At 44.2% G+C, this 15,750-nt stretch overlaps 1 protein-coding gene across 3 annotated transcripts in view; it reads left to right on the top strand.

Annotated features, from left to right (window-relative positions):
• Nucleotides 1–15,750, top strand: part of PNPLA7 (patatin like phospholipase domain containing 7) — a gene marked incomplete in the record, with an annotated part of 370,650 nt that overhangs the window by 313,113 nt on the left and 41,787 nt on the right. For all 3 annotated transcript variants that reach the window (XM_034793933.1, XM_034793931.1, XM_034793932.1), the window contains 3 exon segments: nucleotides 8,016–8,132; nucleotides 14,045–14,193; nucleotides 15,582–15,734. In XM_034793933.1, the coding sequence (XP_034649824.1) occupies nucleotides 8,016–8,132; nucleotides 14,045–14,193; nucleotides 15,582–15,734 (419 nt within the window).

Here is a 15,750-nt window from a genome sequence, read left to right as displayed (position 1 = left end):
CATAAATCAAAATTAATTGTAAAAATCATGCATTTAAATAAAAGCCCCCGTGAATGTAGCTGTTCTCCCCAGGAAGAGACATGGGGTCAGATGCTTATTTACAATCAGGCCCCTTTATTGCTCTGGCACTAGGCTGTCTTACATTGCCAAAGCAGTGTAAATGAGCCCATTGGTTTGTTGACCGTTTTTGCTGATGCAATATTAGTTTCACCTCTGTTTGGCTCCAGGTTATTGTCCTTTTCTGTGGTTTTTCCCAAAACCATTTAAAAATATGGCTGAGTTCTCCCTGCTTCTTTTAAACTGGGCTGTTGGAGAACTTGCCTCTCAGTAGGGAAATGACAAACTTGCAAGTATGCTACACCAAGCTGGAGTGTTCCAAGACAATAGATTAAAATTTAGCCACTACTCAGAGCACAGTGCTCATTTTCTATACTGAACAGGTGATTTTCTCTTTGAAAGAAAATAGTGACAAGTTTTGCACTTTACCAGCCATTGCGCCATGTGACTTTGATCACTTCTGTTCTTCTCAGTAAAACATACCCGTCTGATTCCCATGTCTTCCTTCTAAACACGTACAATAGCAAAGGGATAAGAGAAAGCTGTGAGCTTTCCCTTTTAGTTCTCTCATTCATCATTCCCTTGCGGTCTCCTCTTCTAGGGGATCATAAACAGGGGCGGCTCTAGGCACCAGCAAAGCAAGCACTTGCTTGAGGCAGCCCATTTGCAGGAGCGGCAGGGATGCAGCCTGGGAGCTGTAGTTCCTTGGTTAGCTCCCTGCCTATAGAGCCAGCCCTGGAGCAGGGAAAGAACTACATTTCCCAGCATTCCCTTGGCCACTACCAACAGGAAAGAGGGGGAGGGAGTGAGGTAGCTGAGACCTCATGCTGCAGCCTGCTGTGAATGGAGAGCTGCACTGTGCGTAGGGATAACATATTTTAACATTCAAAAAATAGGACACTCCACAGGGAGGGAGGGTAGCCCCCTCCCGGGACCCCAGCCCCTAACTGCTCCCCAGGACCCCACCCCCTATCTAAGCGCCGCTGCTCCTTGTCCCCTGATTGCCCCCTCCTGGGACCCCTGCCCCTAACTGCCCCTTGGGACCCCACCCCCATCTAAGCCTCCCTTCTCCTTGTCCCCAGCTGCCCCCTCCTGAGACCCCGCAACTTCCGCCCTAGGACCCCACCCCTTACCTGTCCCCTGACAAACCCACGGGACTCTTATGCCTATCCAACCGCTGCCTGTCCCCTGACTGCCCCCCCAACCCCTGACCCATCTAACCCCCCCTTCTCCCTGCCCCTGACTGCCCCCCCAAACCTCCAACCCATCTAACCCCCCTTCTCCCTGCTCTGACTGCCCCCCTGAACCTCTGCCCCATCCAACCCCCCAGCCCCCTTACCATGCCACTCAGACCAACGTGTCTGGCTCTGCGCAGCACCAGACACACTGCTGCATACATGCTGCCGTGCTCCCCCGCAGAACCATAGCCCCCTCCCCGCCCCCTGCACCTGCCTTCAAGATTTGAATACCTCAAAATTCAGGAGTGCTCAAGCTCAGTTTGGGCAGCTGTTACTTCATTTCTCCCAAATCAAATATACTCATCCACTGTAACTTGCTGTAGAAAAAGTAGGATAAAATTGAGCAAGAAATGCTTCCCAGTGGTTATTAGGACTGGAATTGCTATTTTCAACAACCATTGCCTTTTTTGTTTGTTTGTTTGTTTAAAAGGAAGACAGTGATACTGCATTGGCAAATTCCCCATAGAAAGAAAGAGTGAAACAAAAGAATAATAAAGGCACCTCAACTTTTCCTCATTTATGTAGGACAGTCTTATAATATGCATCCAGATATCCTCCAATCACACAAGCTGAAAATTGTTCCACTTTACTGCAGTTCTGTAACCATATGGGAACTAATCCTGTCTGTGTTCTGTGAACATCTAAAATTTCTGCTGAATGACCTGCCACAGGAGCGAGTTACCAGTGACCCAGGGCTGCGGCGGAAGGAGGGTGCAGGTGCGGGGGGGGAGAGAGCCCAGGGCTGGGGTGGCAGGAGGTGTGTGTGGGGGGCAATGGTGGGGAGGAATGAGGGAGCCCATAGCTGGGGCAGCAGGGGGTGTGGATGGGGGGGGGGAGAGCCCAGGGCTGGGACAGCAGCGGGGTACGGCGAGGAGCCCAGGGCTTGGGGCGGCAAAAAACCTAGAGCCGGCCCTGATCATAAATGGGCTCTTCAAGTGCCAAAAATCTCTCTTAGGAATTGCTTCCTATTCATTGAGATGTAATGAGTTACAACTTGACATTAATAATCTTATGGTCAAATTTTGTTCAGCACCAGCGGCCTTATCTTGGTGGAGTAGTTTGTAGAGAGGCCTTTAATACTATAGAGCAGCCTATCTCTGAAATACCAGTTAAGAAGACACCTTGTAAAATCAATAGGCAGCCACTTATCAGTGCTGGCTCCTGCCGGCACATCTTTCTGCTTTCCTCCTCCCCCACCAGTGTGTCTGTTTTGCTAATTCAGCTACATCCTGCATGGCATTTGAGAACACAGATTCCTTTTTCCAGGAATAAGTTTTAAAATAAACCCCCCCAAACACATCCATCTCAAGCATTAGTCAGTCTTCAGTATTCTATTGACGAGATCCCAAAAGCCAATCTTTTCCCCATCTAGAGATCCCAAGTAAACCTATAACCAGAAGTAGTGAAGAGCAAATGTCCTACCAGCATTGACCTCTGATAGACAAAAGAAACACTGTTACAAATCCATACCTAGCTCAAAAGAACCATTAATGAAAAATCCTAGATGCAAAATTCTCTAGACTCAGTTTGACCAGCAAGATTTGAAGTCTGATGTGCTAAGGGCTAACTATTGAGCGCTGAGCTTGTGGAGGGAAGATTGCAACTCCAATTTAACATTAATATAATGAAACTTTACCCCTTGGTGTGAGAGTGACATTTGTACTTGGCTTATTTGAAAATGCAATTTGCAGCAAACCTGAATAGGGAAGAAATTATAAGGAGGAGAAAATAACTAACTAGAAGCTTTAAAGCAGTACATTTTGTAGGAAGCAGATCCAATCAATTCCTGCCTGATTAAATCTCTCTGGTTCTAACCAGTCATAATTGCCTTCATTTCAGAACTATTAACAGAAATAATTGGCACCATTCAGGGAAGATTTGAGGGTATGTCTGCAGTGCAGTGTGTGCCCACATTCTGGTTCACCCACAGGCAGGCACAAGTTAGCTAAGCTTCCACACAGCAAGTCGCACATGCCCCGTACCCACGTCCATGTTGGCGTTGCAGTTACACGTGTTTAGTGCTAGGATTCTGGGGGTGTATCTTAGCATTCTTAGTATCTTACCAACTGGAACTGCTCTAGGAATTGGTTTGTGGTGTATTGTGGGAGAACTTGTCTGCTCTTCCTGGCTCCCCATGCAGACGTGGTTGTAGCCTGCCATGTTTAGCTGAGACACTTCCGGCTCTGCACATTACTCACACGTAAGGCATGGATCCAGTGGATGAGCTGCTCCAGCTTGGAGGTGAATCATTTATCCAGCAGGGCAGTCATTCAGCAGCACTGGATGGCATTTGGAGAGCATTTTCTGAAATGCAGAAGGCGGCTGGACTTAGAGGGTCATTCACAGCAGACTGGACAGACCTGATGAATGCTGCAATTATTGAGGATTCAACATATGTAGATTGGTGCTTCCGGTGCAAAAGAACTGGCACAATGTGATGGGGACACATAGTCATGCAGACCTGGGATGACCAGCAGTGGCTCCAGAACTTCCGAATGACAAAGCAGACCTTCATGGAGCTGTGCAAGGATCTTGCTCCAATTCTTCAGTGTCAGACCACTTGATTGAGGTGGGCCATACCAGTCCAGAAGTGGGTTGCAACTGCCTCCTGGAAGCTGGCTACCCCAGACTGCTATAGGTCATGGCTAACCAGTTTGGTGTTGGCAAGTCCACTGTTGGGGTTGTGTCAGTTTGTGAGGCGATTCTCACTGTGGTTTACCTAACAGGTGGTGGGCATAAGAAATGTGCCTGAAATAGTAGCTGGCTTTCCCAATTGAAAATGGGGTTTCCCAATTGCACTGGGGCCACTGATGGCAGACGTGTGCCCATAGTTTGCCCTCCAGAAGAACCAAGTGTATATATCAACTGCTGAGGGTTCTATTCCCAGGTTCTACAAGCCTTGGACAGTCACAGAGGCAGATTCTTGGACACCACCGGGGAAAGGGGAAATGTCCAGGATGTCAGGATGCTAAGACGATCTGGCCTTTACCTGCTGGGAGGAGCAGGGACTTTATTCCCTCCTAATGACATAATTCTCAATGGCATGTCTGTGCCCACTGTCATTTTTGGGGGTCCCGCCTTCCCATTCCTGCCATTGCTCGTGAAACCATCCTCTGATATCAGACGGCCTGGCAAGAGAAGGTGCAGTTACAGATGGTGGTGGAGTGCCCATTTGGCAGGCTGAAGACAAGGTGACGCTGCATATAAAACTATATGATAATGTGGCCAGTGCCTTCTGTTCTATTGTGGCCTGCTGCACTCTGCACAACATCTGTGAGGATAAAAGTGAATATTTTCACAGAGTGGTCTTTAAGAAACTTCTGGTTTCAGGCTAGATATAGGTAACCAGAAAGTAGACCTGGAATCACTGGGGCTGGGTCCAGGCACGAAAAGGAAGTAAGGGATGCCTTGTTTTCCCACATCCTTGGAAAGGAGGGGGATGTGGATGAAGAGATGTGATGCTGTGATGGGGGGCCTGTAATTTGTAAACAATTTTTATTGTTGTACTCTTATCACTAGCGATCCTAGAAATCCGTTTGATACAGAAAACCATGGAATTTACATTTTTTACAGAGAATCTTCAGTTTTTACATTTTGTGAAAAAATAAAAACATATATTAACTATTAACTACATTTTCCTGAAAGTTCCAGTGTTGCTTATTCAATGTGCGCAACCTCCCCCCTGTGGTTGATTTTTGAATGTGCTTTAAATTTACACAGCTAAACATACTCCAATAAACTGCCTCCGGCGGACAGAGGTTACCCAACATGTATAGGTGTTCATGTTTTAGTGCATCTCAAATTTCACTTCAGCCTCCCAGACTAATTCAGACAGTGAGTAATGTTAATATAAAAGCAATTTTCGCTTAATTTTTTGTGCATTAAAAAAACAATTTTCTGAAAATGTAGAATACAGACATAGAAGTATTTGGTATATGTAAGAAATACAAATTGCAATTTAATTTTATTTTATTATAATGATTGAAGGCTCTAGTAGTCTTTGAACTTTCTTAAAAATTGTAAATATATCAATAAAACATTGTGTTCAACTGATACCTATATATATTGTGGCCAAGGAAACTAAAGTTCAGCGTTTCATTTTAATCATGGGAAAACACAGATTTTTATGGTTTTTTATTGGAGTTTTTTTTTTATCACAGAAAAATAGGATCCCTACTTATCTCAGCCACAGAACCTTTCCACTTTGTTCTCTAGCTTGGGGCCTTTTCTCTACTTCTCTGCAGAGAGGTGTGGGGGGAAGGGAATCTCCTTCCTCTTGGCTGTTATTGCTAGGTGTGACTGTCCCAGCCATTGGGATTTCCATTGTCTCATCTGCATCCTCCAGTCACATGTGCAGACTTTGAGTTTGTTAATGTCTCTGGTCTTCAACCAGGTTGCTGTGTGAGTCAACCACCTTTTGCCTTCCCTTTACACTCAGTGCATAACAGTGCAAAGCCCAGGGGAAACTGAGACATGCAGAGGAATAAAAAATATATTATCAGAATTTCCACATTCATCACCCCCTACTGATGGACAGTCCTATCCACCAGAGTCCTGGCTGGGAGATTCGGTCCATCTGAGGTGGAAGTGCTTGCCAAGGCAGTGAAAGAGCATTGTTTTGGTCATGGTTAAAAAAGGAAAGAGTCCCTCCCTATATGTTCTGCATCAATACCAGGCTACAGCTTTATCACTTTGGAATGCTTTTATTACAGCTAATGTTGGCAGTCCACAGACACATTCTGGTAAGAATTAGATGAGCATTTCATTAACCAGGTTTTAAAAATTTGGGCTTGGCTGAGAGAGGGTGAGGTGTGAAGTCCTAGCAAGGGCAGAGTTACCAGTGTTAGTTGTAACATTGTTGCAGGCCAGAAGATACAAATCTTCTGGAGGTTCCAGAATGGAAAAGAGAACCTGTTTCCCAGACCTGTGGTGGGATTCCATCCATCTAGGCAAAGGAGATGTTTGGGTATCTGCTGATTGAACAAGTGGAGAGGTTTAGTAAATTCTGGACAGCCATAGCAAGTTTGCCCTGTCCAGGTATCTGACTGATAGACTAGAGTTTCTGCTGCAGGAAACATTTTCAAGCATCACCTGCAGGTAGTGAAGGAAAATTCAGGTGAACAACAGGATGCCAAACTAGGAAGCAGAGGATTGCTAGCAGCAGAGTGGATTCTCCCCACTTTCCCGCATCCCATCCCAGACAGCTTTCTGTGAATAGCCAGAGCAAAAAGGACCTGCACTGAGGTCCAAAAGGGACTTTACCACTTGGTGCAGCCCAAGGGACTTATAAGCCATGGTGTTTGGGACAGTGCTTTGCTAGTCAAGGTATAAATCTATATCATTACATTGATGTGACAGAGGTGTTATTGAGCAGAATTTGCAAAGATTTGCGCTCATGCTTGCAAAGCCTGTATTCTTTTAATTGTTTTGCAAGGAATAATTATAAAGGTAGTTTGAAAGAGTCACTACTTGTGTGTTTAAATTTAATTTTCCCTGCTTTGCATTCAGGCTGGATCACACGTGAGATCGCCCCTGGTCAATATTATGTCATGGAGGACGGTGGGCTCAGGGTGGGGCAAGCAGCCAGTCTGGCTCCTCATAGCAGGGGCATGTAGACGGTACATTGCCTATCAAACCTGCCATTTGCATCCTTCACCTTGTAGTACAGCTGCTTCAGGTGCTTGATGCACTTCCTGCACTGCTCACCAGTCTGGTGGGTGCTCACCTCCACCAGTCTCTTCAAAATGGCCTCATAGAAGGGGCTATTTCTGAAGCTCCAGCTGGAATAATGATCCCTGGTGTATCTACACTAGAGGTTAACTAGGACCCTGGTGTGCTCCTCCAGCCAGCTAGCAGCATGCTGGGTGGTGGGCCTCCTTGATGCTGTTTGGCAGAGCTGGACTGAGCTGTTCAGAAACTGGAGCAGGCTGCATGGAAAATGAAGGGTTAAACAGCAAGCAAGGCAGATAACTTTGGCGTATAGAAGATGAGTGGGAAGTGAGTTGCTAGAAGGGCTGGAAGCTAGAGATACAGGGAGTCCTTGGACTGCCGACACAATTCATTCCTCAGAATTGCGTTGTAAGTCGAAACATTGCTTAAGCAAAAAGGGTGTAGGGGGTGAATCCCACATCTTTATAGTGATGTCTCTGCTGTCCTGTTAAAAATCTAAACACGGGTAAAACTTGGGGGGGAGGGGAGGGAGTCAAATGAAGTGAGGTTTTTACTCACGAAAGCTTATGCCCAAATAAATCTGTTAGTCTTTAAGGTGCTACCAGACTCCTTGTTGTTTTTGTAGATACAGATTAACACAGCTACCCCCTGATACTTGACATATTCCATGTGTTCAGCTCTGCTGCATGTGGCATTTCCTGGGGGCTAATGACCTTCAGCTCAGTTGAGGCTAGTGATTCCTCCCCATCGTTTGTTCGCAGAAGAAACCTTGTTCTTTTGTGGTGGTGGAGGCTGTGATACAGGAAAGTGCTTAAGATCATGGTTAAAGTTAAGTGTGTGCTTAAGTGCTTTGCTGAGTTGGAGACTGAGTAACCCTTTTCCTAGCCTGCATTATAATTTGGGAGTCATTCGGGTGCTTTAATAGCATTCTGCAATCCAACCCTCGGTATATTATCTGTCACAAAATTACATGTAATGACTCTAAAAGCTGCCCCCGCCCATTCCTGCTATACTGGGTTAGTATGGATGTCTTCCCTCTCATTGCTGTAGGTTCCCTTTGGAGGTATGTCCGTGCCAGCATGTCACTGTCTGGGTACATGCCCCCTCTCTGTGATCCAAAGGATGGACATCTCTTGATGGATGGAGGTTATATCAACAATCTTCCAGGTATGTTTGTAGATAGTTGTTTGGAATTCACCAAGAAGACAGATGGTAAAACTCCATCTGCACAGGCATATGTCAGGGTGATTACCTTCCCAAACAACTCCATTCTGATCTCTTGGAGGCTAGCAGAGCTGCATTGTCCTCTGGATACAAGGCCTTTGCTTTGTTCATAGATCCTTAGGGTTGAAAGGGACCTCAGGAGGTCATCTAGTCCAACCCCCTGCTCAAAGCAGGACCAATCCCCAAATGGCCCCTTCAAGGATTGAACTCACAATCCTGGGTTTAGCAGGCCAATGCTTAAACCACTGAGCTATCCCTCCCCCCAAATGGGCTCAAAGCCTGTTGTTATACAGGCTTTTCCAAGATGGCCTCTTGGGATGGAATGTTTCCTTTTAAATCATGTGCCAAAAATATAATGTCAAGCTAATTATTAGAACATATTCTCATGTGTATTTTTAAAAAAGGGTTGGGGAGGAGCAAAGGAATAAAACTATAAACATATGGTTGTATTTTTTCTTGAATCTGTTGGAAGAACAGAGCATAAATATGAACTGATTTCTAAATATGCAACAATGGTGAAATATTAACTGCTCTTAGTGTCTAAGATTCAAAGCAATATCATTCTTAACAGGAAAAAGAACAGGAGTACTTGTGGCACCTTAGAGACTAACAAATTTATTAGTCTCTAAGGTGCCACAAGTACTCCTGTTCTTTTTGCGGATACAGACTAACACAGCTGCTACTCTGAAACCATTCTTAAAGGAGAATTCACATAACATTAAATTCAATGAAACATTAAAATCAATGATAATCAATCTCAAAATCAATCTATTAAAATGTTTTTCTCATTAGCCAGCTGTACATTTTAACACCAAACGAAGCCAGGCGTGTTAAACAGTGTGTGTGTTTTTAATTGTGTTGTCAAATGTTTATGGAAGAGAGGTGGTCAGAGTTTTTGTCATAATATCCAGTGCTTTGAAAATTTGTTTTCATAGCACATTTTCCATGAGCTGTGTGCAAATAATTAGAGAGCAGTCTGAGTAAAAGGCCTGGAATCGGAGCAGCCCAATCTGGGAGGGTGGAGGAGGGGGGCGGTGTTAAAACTTCAAACCCAGATCCAAATTTTGCAAAAGGCCGTTATCTCCCTAAAGGGCAGAACTACAAATGCTCCCACAAATTTGAAAACTGTATTTGCCATTTGCAGCTTGGGTCTCTCTCTACAAATATGAATTCCTAATCTAGCTATCTTTCCACCGGTCCCCGCTATCCATCTGTACATTCTGAGAGTGCACAGTGTCTGAAGATGATGTTGAGGATTGGCTCAAGAATGGATGATGGACTGGATTGTGCAGTCACATAGACCTAGTGAGAGTTCGGTTCTGGTTTGAATTAGCCTCTGAACTGGCCCTACAGAGTTGTGACTGTCAGAGTGCATAGCCGTTCTGAGAACGTCAGTTATAAGAACGGCCATACTGGGTCAGACCAAAGGTCCATCTAGCCCAGTATCCTTTCTTCCGACAGTGTCCAATGGCTGGTGCCCCAGAGGGAATGAACAGAATAAGTAATCAAGTGATAATCCCCTATCACTCATTCCCAGCTTCTGGCAAACAGGCTAGGGACACCATCCCTACCCATCCTAACTAATAGCCATTGATGGACCTATCTCCATGAACTTATCTAGTTCTTTTTTGAACCCTGATAGAGTCTTGGCCTTCACAACATCCTCTGGCAAAGAGTTCCACAAGTTGACTTTTTGTGTGTGAAGAAATACTTCCTTTTGTTTGTTTTAAACCTGCTGCCTAGTAATTTCATTTGGTGACCCCTAGTTCTTGTGTTATGAGAAGGAGTAAATAACACTTCCTTATATTCTTTCTCCACACCAGTCATGATTTTATAGCCCTCTATCATATCACCCCCTAGTCATCTCTTTTCCAAGCTGAAAAGTCCCAGTTTTATTAATATCTCCTCATACGAAAGTTATTCCATACCCCTAATCATTTTTGTTGCCCTTTTCTGAACCTTTTCCAATTCCGATACATCTTTTTTGAAATGGGGCGACTACATCTGCATGCAGTATTCAAGATGTGGGCGTACCATGGACTTATATAGAGGCAATATGATATTTTCAGTCTTATTATCTATCCCTTTCTTAATGATTCCCAACATTCTGTTTGGTTTTTTGACTGCCACTGCACATTGAGTGGTGTTTTCAGAGAACTATCCACAGTGACTCCAAGATGTTTCTTGAGCGGTAACAGCTAATTTAGACTACATCATTTTATATGTATAGTTGGGATTATGCTTTTCAATATGCATCACTTTGCATTTATTAACATTGAATTTCATCTGCCATTTTATTGCCTAGTCATCCAGTTTTGCAAGATTCCTTTGTAACTCAGTTTGCTTTGGACTTAATTATCTTGGACTTAATTATTTTGTATCGTCTTCAAATTTTGCAACCTCACTGTTTACCCCTTTTTCCAGATCATTTGTGATCTGTATGGTATAGTTGAATAGTACTGGTCCCAGTACAGACACCTGGGGGACACCAATGTTTACCTCTCTCCATTCTGAGAACTGACCGTTTATTCCTACCTTTTAACCAGTTACTGATCCATTTGAGGACCTTCACTCTTATCCCATGACAGCTTACTTTCCTTAAGAGCCTTTGGTAAGAGACCTTGTCAAAGGCTTTCTGAAAATCTAAGTACACTATATTTATTGGATTCCCCTTGTCCACATACTTGTTGACCCCCTCAAAGAATTCTAGTAGATTGGTGAGGCATGATTTCCCTTTACAAAAATGATGTTGACTCTTCCCCAACAAATCATGTTCATCTATGTTTCTGACAATTCTGTTCTTTACTATAGTTTCAACCAATTTGCCCGGTACTGAAGTTAGGCTTACCAGCCCGTAATTTCCGGGATCACCTCTGGAGAGTTTTTTAAAAATTGGCGTCACATTAGCTGTCACCTCAGTCATCTGGTACAGAAGCTGATTTAAATGATAAGTTACACACCACAGTTAGCAGTTCTGCAATTTCACATTTGAGTTCCCTCAAAACTCCTGGGTGAATATTATCTGGTCCTGGTGACTTATTACTGTTTAGTTTATCAATTTGTTCCAAAACCTCCTCTAATGACACCTCAATCTGGGATAGTTCCTCTGAATTGTCACCTAGAAAGAATGGTTCAGGTTTGGGAATCTCCCTCACATCTTCAGCCGTGAAGACCGATGCAAAGAATTAATTTAGTTTCTCCGCAATGGCCTTATCGTTCTCCTTTAGCATCTTGATCATCCAGTGGCCCCACTGGTTGTTTAGCAGGCTTCCTGCTTCTGATGTACTTGAAAAAATGTTTGCTGTTACTTTTTGAGTCTTTGGCTAGCTGTTCTTCAACTTCTTTTTTGGCCTTCCTAATTATATTTTTATACTTCATTTGTCAGGGTTTATGCTCCTTTCTATTTTCTTCAATAGGATTTAACTTCCATTTTTTAAAGGATGCCTTTTTGCCTCTCACTGCTGCTTTTATTTTCTTGTTTAACCACAGTGGCACTGTTTTGGTCCTCTTCCTATGTTTTTTAATTTGGTGTATACATTTAAGTTGAACCTCTATTATGGTGTCTTTAAAAGGTTTCCATGCAGCTTGCAGGTATTTCACTTTTGGCATTGTACCTTTTAATTTCTGTTTAACTAACTTCCTCATTTTTGTGTAGTTCCCTTTTCTGAAGTTAAATGCTACCATGTTGGGCTGAGGTGGAGTTTTCCCCACCACAGGGATGTTAAATTAATTAATTATGGTCCCTATTACCAAGCGGTCCGGCTATATTCACCCCTTGGACCAGGTCCTGTGCTCCACTTAGGACTAAATCAAGAATTGCCTCTCCTCTGGTGGGTTCCAGCACTAGCTGCTTCAAGAAAGAGTCATTTAAGGTGTCAAGAAACTTTCTCTCTGCATCCCATCCTGAGGTGACATGTACACTGTCAATATGGGGATAGTTGAAATCCCCCATTATTATTGAGTTTTTTATTTTTATAACCTCTCTAATCTCCCTGAGTATTTCACAGTCACTATCACCGTCCTGGTCAGGTGGTTGGTAGTATGTCCCTACTGCTATATTCTTATTATTCAAGCACAGAATTACTATCCATAGAGATTCTGGAATTACTATCCATAGTTATCCTGGATCTTGCACTTTTTCTCCTCCCCACATTTCTCTTTTCTGTGAGTTGCTCAGCACCCCAAATCCCTCCTTTAGCATTGTCATAACTATAAAGGGAAGGGTAACAGCCCTCCTATGTACAATACTATAAAATCCCTCCTGGCCAGAGACTCCAAAATCCTTTTACCTGTAAAGGGTTAAGAAGCTCAGGTAACCTGGCTGACATCTGACCCAAAGGACCAATAAGGGGACAAGATACTTTCAAATCTTGGTGGGGGGAAGGCTTTTGTTTGTGCTCTTTTTTGGGGTGGTTGTTCGCTCTTGGGACTGAGAGGGACCAGACATCAATCCAGGTTCTCCAAATCTTTCTGAACAAGTCTCTTATATTTCCAACTTGTAAGTAAACAGCCAGGCAAGGCATGTTAGTTTTTATCTTTGTTTTCTCAACTTGTAAATGTACCTTTTTGCTAGAGTGTTTATCTCTGTTTGCTGTACTTTGAACCTAAGGCTAGAGGGGGGTCCTCTGAGCTCTTTAAGTTTGATTACCCTGTAAAGTTATTTTCCATCCTGATTTTACAGAGATGATTTTTACCTTTTTCTTTAATTAAAAGCCTTCTTTTTAAGAACCTGCTTGATTTTTCCTTGTTTTTAGATCCAAGGGGGTTGGATCTTGATCCACCAGGAGTTGGTGGGAGGAAGGAGGGGGGATGGTTAATTTCTCCTTGTTTTAAGATCCAAGGGGTTTGGATCTGTATTCACCAGGGAATTGGTGAAGAATCTCTCAAGGCTACCCAGGGAAGGGAATTAGCACATTTGGGAGTGGTGGCAGCGGACCAGATCTAAGCTGGTAGTTAAGTTTAGAAGTTTTCATGCAGACCCCCACATTTGTACCCTAAAGTTCAAAGTGGGGAAGCAGCCTTGACAAGCACCTTCCTAAATTCCTACTCCTTAAACTGTCAGGCTCCTGAATGTCATGGCCAGACCACTCTGTCCCTTCAGGAAGTGGGAAATGCTCCTCCATCCCATCACCATCACTAATCTGTCCATTTCTAAATCTAAGCAAAATTTTCCTCCTTACTTTCAAAGCTCTTCATGGACTGATATTCTCCCAACCTCTGACCTATGTCAATTTCTCTCCCCAGTTGGTCATTCTGCCTTGACCTCTTCTGTGTCCTCTTGCATTTGTGCTGCTTCATTCAAGTATCAAGCAAGGCAACTATGCAGCTAGTGATCATGTGGGTGCAAGAAGCTTTGGTGGTGCAATAAGATTGCCTGTGATGGACCTAAACTGAATATACAGCTAGGCCACCTTACGTACCTAGCCAGAGATTAATCTGGGTGGTGCTTGATCTGCAAGGAGGACATGTCCCTTTGGGATTTGCCATGATAAGGATGATCCCACAGGCCTTTCTTTTAATGATCAACATTTGTGTTGGTTTCTGAAAGAACATTATTAGAATAAATAGGGATTATAAAGAGATCGTTATACCCAGGTACTATACATCACTATGAAGCGTATAATTAGTATAGCATTATTCTGAGGTAAGTAATTCTCCCTGCAAAACATTCATAAATGTCTGTGCTGGAAGCTGTCTGAAAAGGAATCCTGTTGTACTGTCCCATGCTGTGCTTGCGTGGTCTGTCGTGATCCTTGGAAATCCATTTCCCTGCTTCCATTGGCCAGCTCCAGAAAGGTAAGTGTTGTAGAAGAGAGGAGTGATGAGTAATGATGATGTGGTTTTGTTCCCAATAGCGGATGTTGCAAGATCCATGGGGGCAAAAGTGGTGATAGCAATTGATGTGGGCAGCCGGGATGAGACGGACCTCACCAACTACGGCGACGCTTTGTCTGGCTGGTGGTTGCTGTGGAAGAGATGGAATCCCCTTGTTGAAAAAGTGAAGGTACTGTAAGCTTATGTTAAAATCGCAGTGATTTTTCAGTAAGCAGAAGGGAACTATCTCACTGTGTATCTGAGAAACAAGACTGGGAATCGATTGCTCGGTCACCTGCATCTTGGGTTGCAAGATGACATTTGGGGTGTGGGAAAGCTGGGCAAGGTCCCAGCATAAAAGAAAATACAATGTTATGGGAGAATTCAGTTGTCTGAATCTGGGGAGGAGCTAGGAGTGGCACTCACACAGCCAAATACCAATCATTTGTTCCTCTAAGGAGTCCAACTCCAGCTCTCCACGCAAGAGCAAATTCCTCTGGGGGCTGAGTGGGGGACTACAGAAATAGAATATTATTATTATTCGTTATTTGTATTGTGGAGGCACCTAGGAACCCTGGAAATGGACCAGCACCTCATTGTGCTAGGTGCTGTACAAGCTCAGATACCTTTTCCCAAACTGCTCCCTGAATATAGCGAAGAGCTGGTGACCTGGCTTTGATAGGGGTGAAAGAGCCCCTCTCCAATTGGAGTGAATTTGGCACAACTAATCTTGACGCAGTTAGGATTTGGCTGCTTTAGAAATGAAAGTGAGTGGAGCTTTATCCACTTCGCTATGTTTCTTTGCTGCTGAACATAGGGATTTTTGCATTGGGCAGAAATAATAAATTCTTAGATGTTTGTTTTCATGACCGGCTGCATGAGCTATGGATTTCCTTCCTGGGTGAAGTCAGATCAGCTCGAATTAATGTTTCATTTCCTCCATTTTCCTTCTGGTTCCCTGTGTCCCTGCTGTAATCCTTAGGGTCTCCCTCTTTAGCAGTCCCCCTCCTCGAAAAGGCCTGGTCTGAGGACTGGACAGGATTCCTTTTCAGAGCTCAATAATACTGGACTCCCCCAGTGGGTATCTGTTGTGAGTGATGCAGGGTGGGGTTGAACATGCTGCCTCCATAGCACACTGGGATGTTCTCTGTCCCAAGGAATGAGGGGCTATGACAGCGAAACAAACCCAGCTGTCACCTAAAGCAGTGTCTGGCACTAGAAAATCAAGCTGGCTCATTACTCATCCCCACCTTAAGAGAACTTCGCGCCCCTTCTGCGTCACGCTATATAGCTCCTTCTAGGTGCCAGTATTTCCTGGAATTAACGACCAACTTCTGCTTGAATTGCAGAAAGGTCTCCTATGTTAGATGGAAGCTGAGTCTCTGCCATTGATGACAGATTGGCTGGCGGTCAGCAGTGTGCTCCTAGGAGGCTGAGGGAGGTGGGATGTGAAAGCCTCTGCAGATACACCTGAGTCACTGGAGTGCATTTCTCCCTTTTACCGTTGCCAGTTCAGGGCAAGTGGTGCTAATGAAAGTCTTGCAATGCATTTGATGGCTATCTGGGGCTGATTGGCAGGTGCTGAACATGGCAGAGATCCAGACCCGGCTTGCGTATGTGTGCTGCGTGCGGCAGCTGGAGATGGTCAAGAACAGTGAATATTGTGAATACATTCGGCCGCCCATCGACAGATATGGCACCCTGGACTTTGGGAAGTTTGATGAAATCTGTGTAAGTGAATCTTGAG

Source organism: Trachemys scripta, chromosome 17 (assembly GCF_013100865.1).
Source record: "Trachemys scripta elegans isolate TJP31775 chromosome 17, CAS_Tse_1.0, whole genome shotgun sequence".
NCBI lineage: Eukaryota > Metazoa > Chordata > Testudines > Emydidae > Trachemys > Trachemys scripta.
Note: the sequence above shows the minus strand (reverse complement) of the source record. Positions and strands in the feature narration are given on the sequence as shown.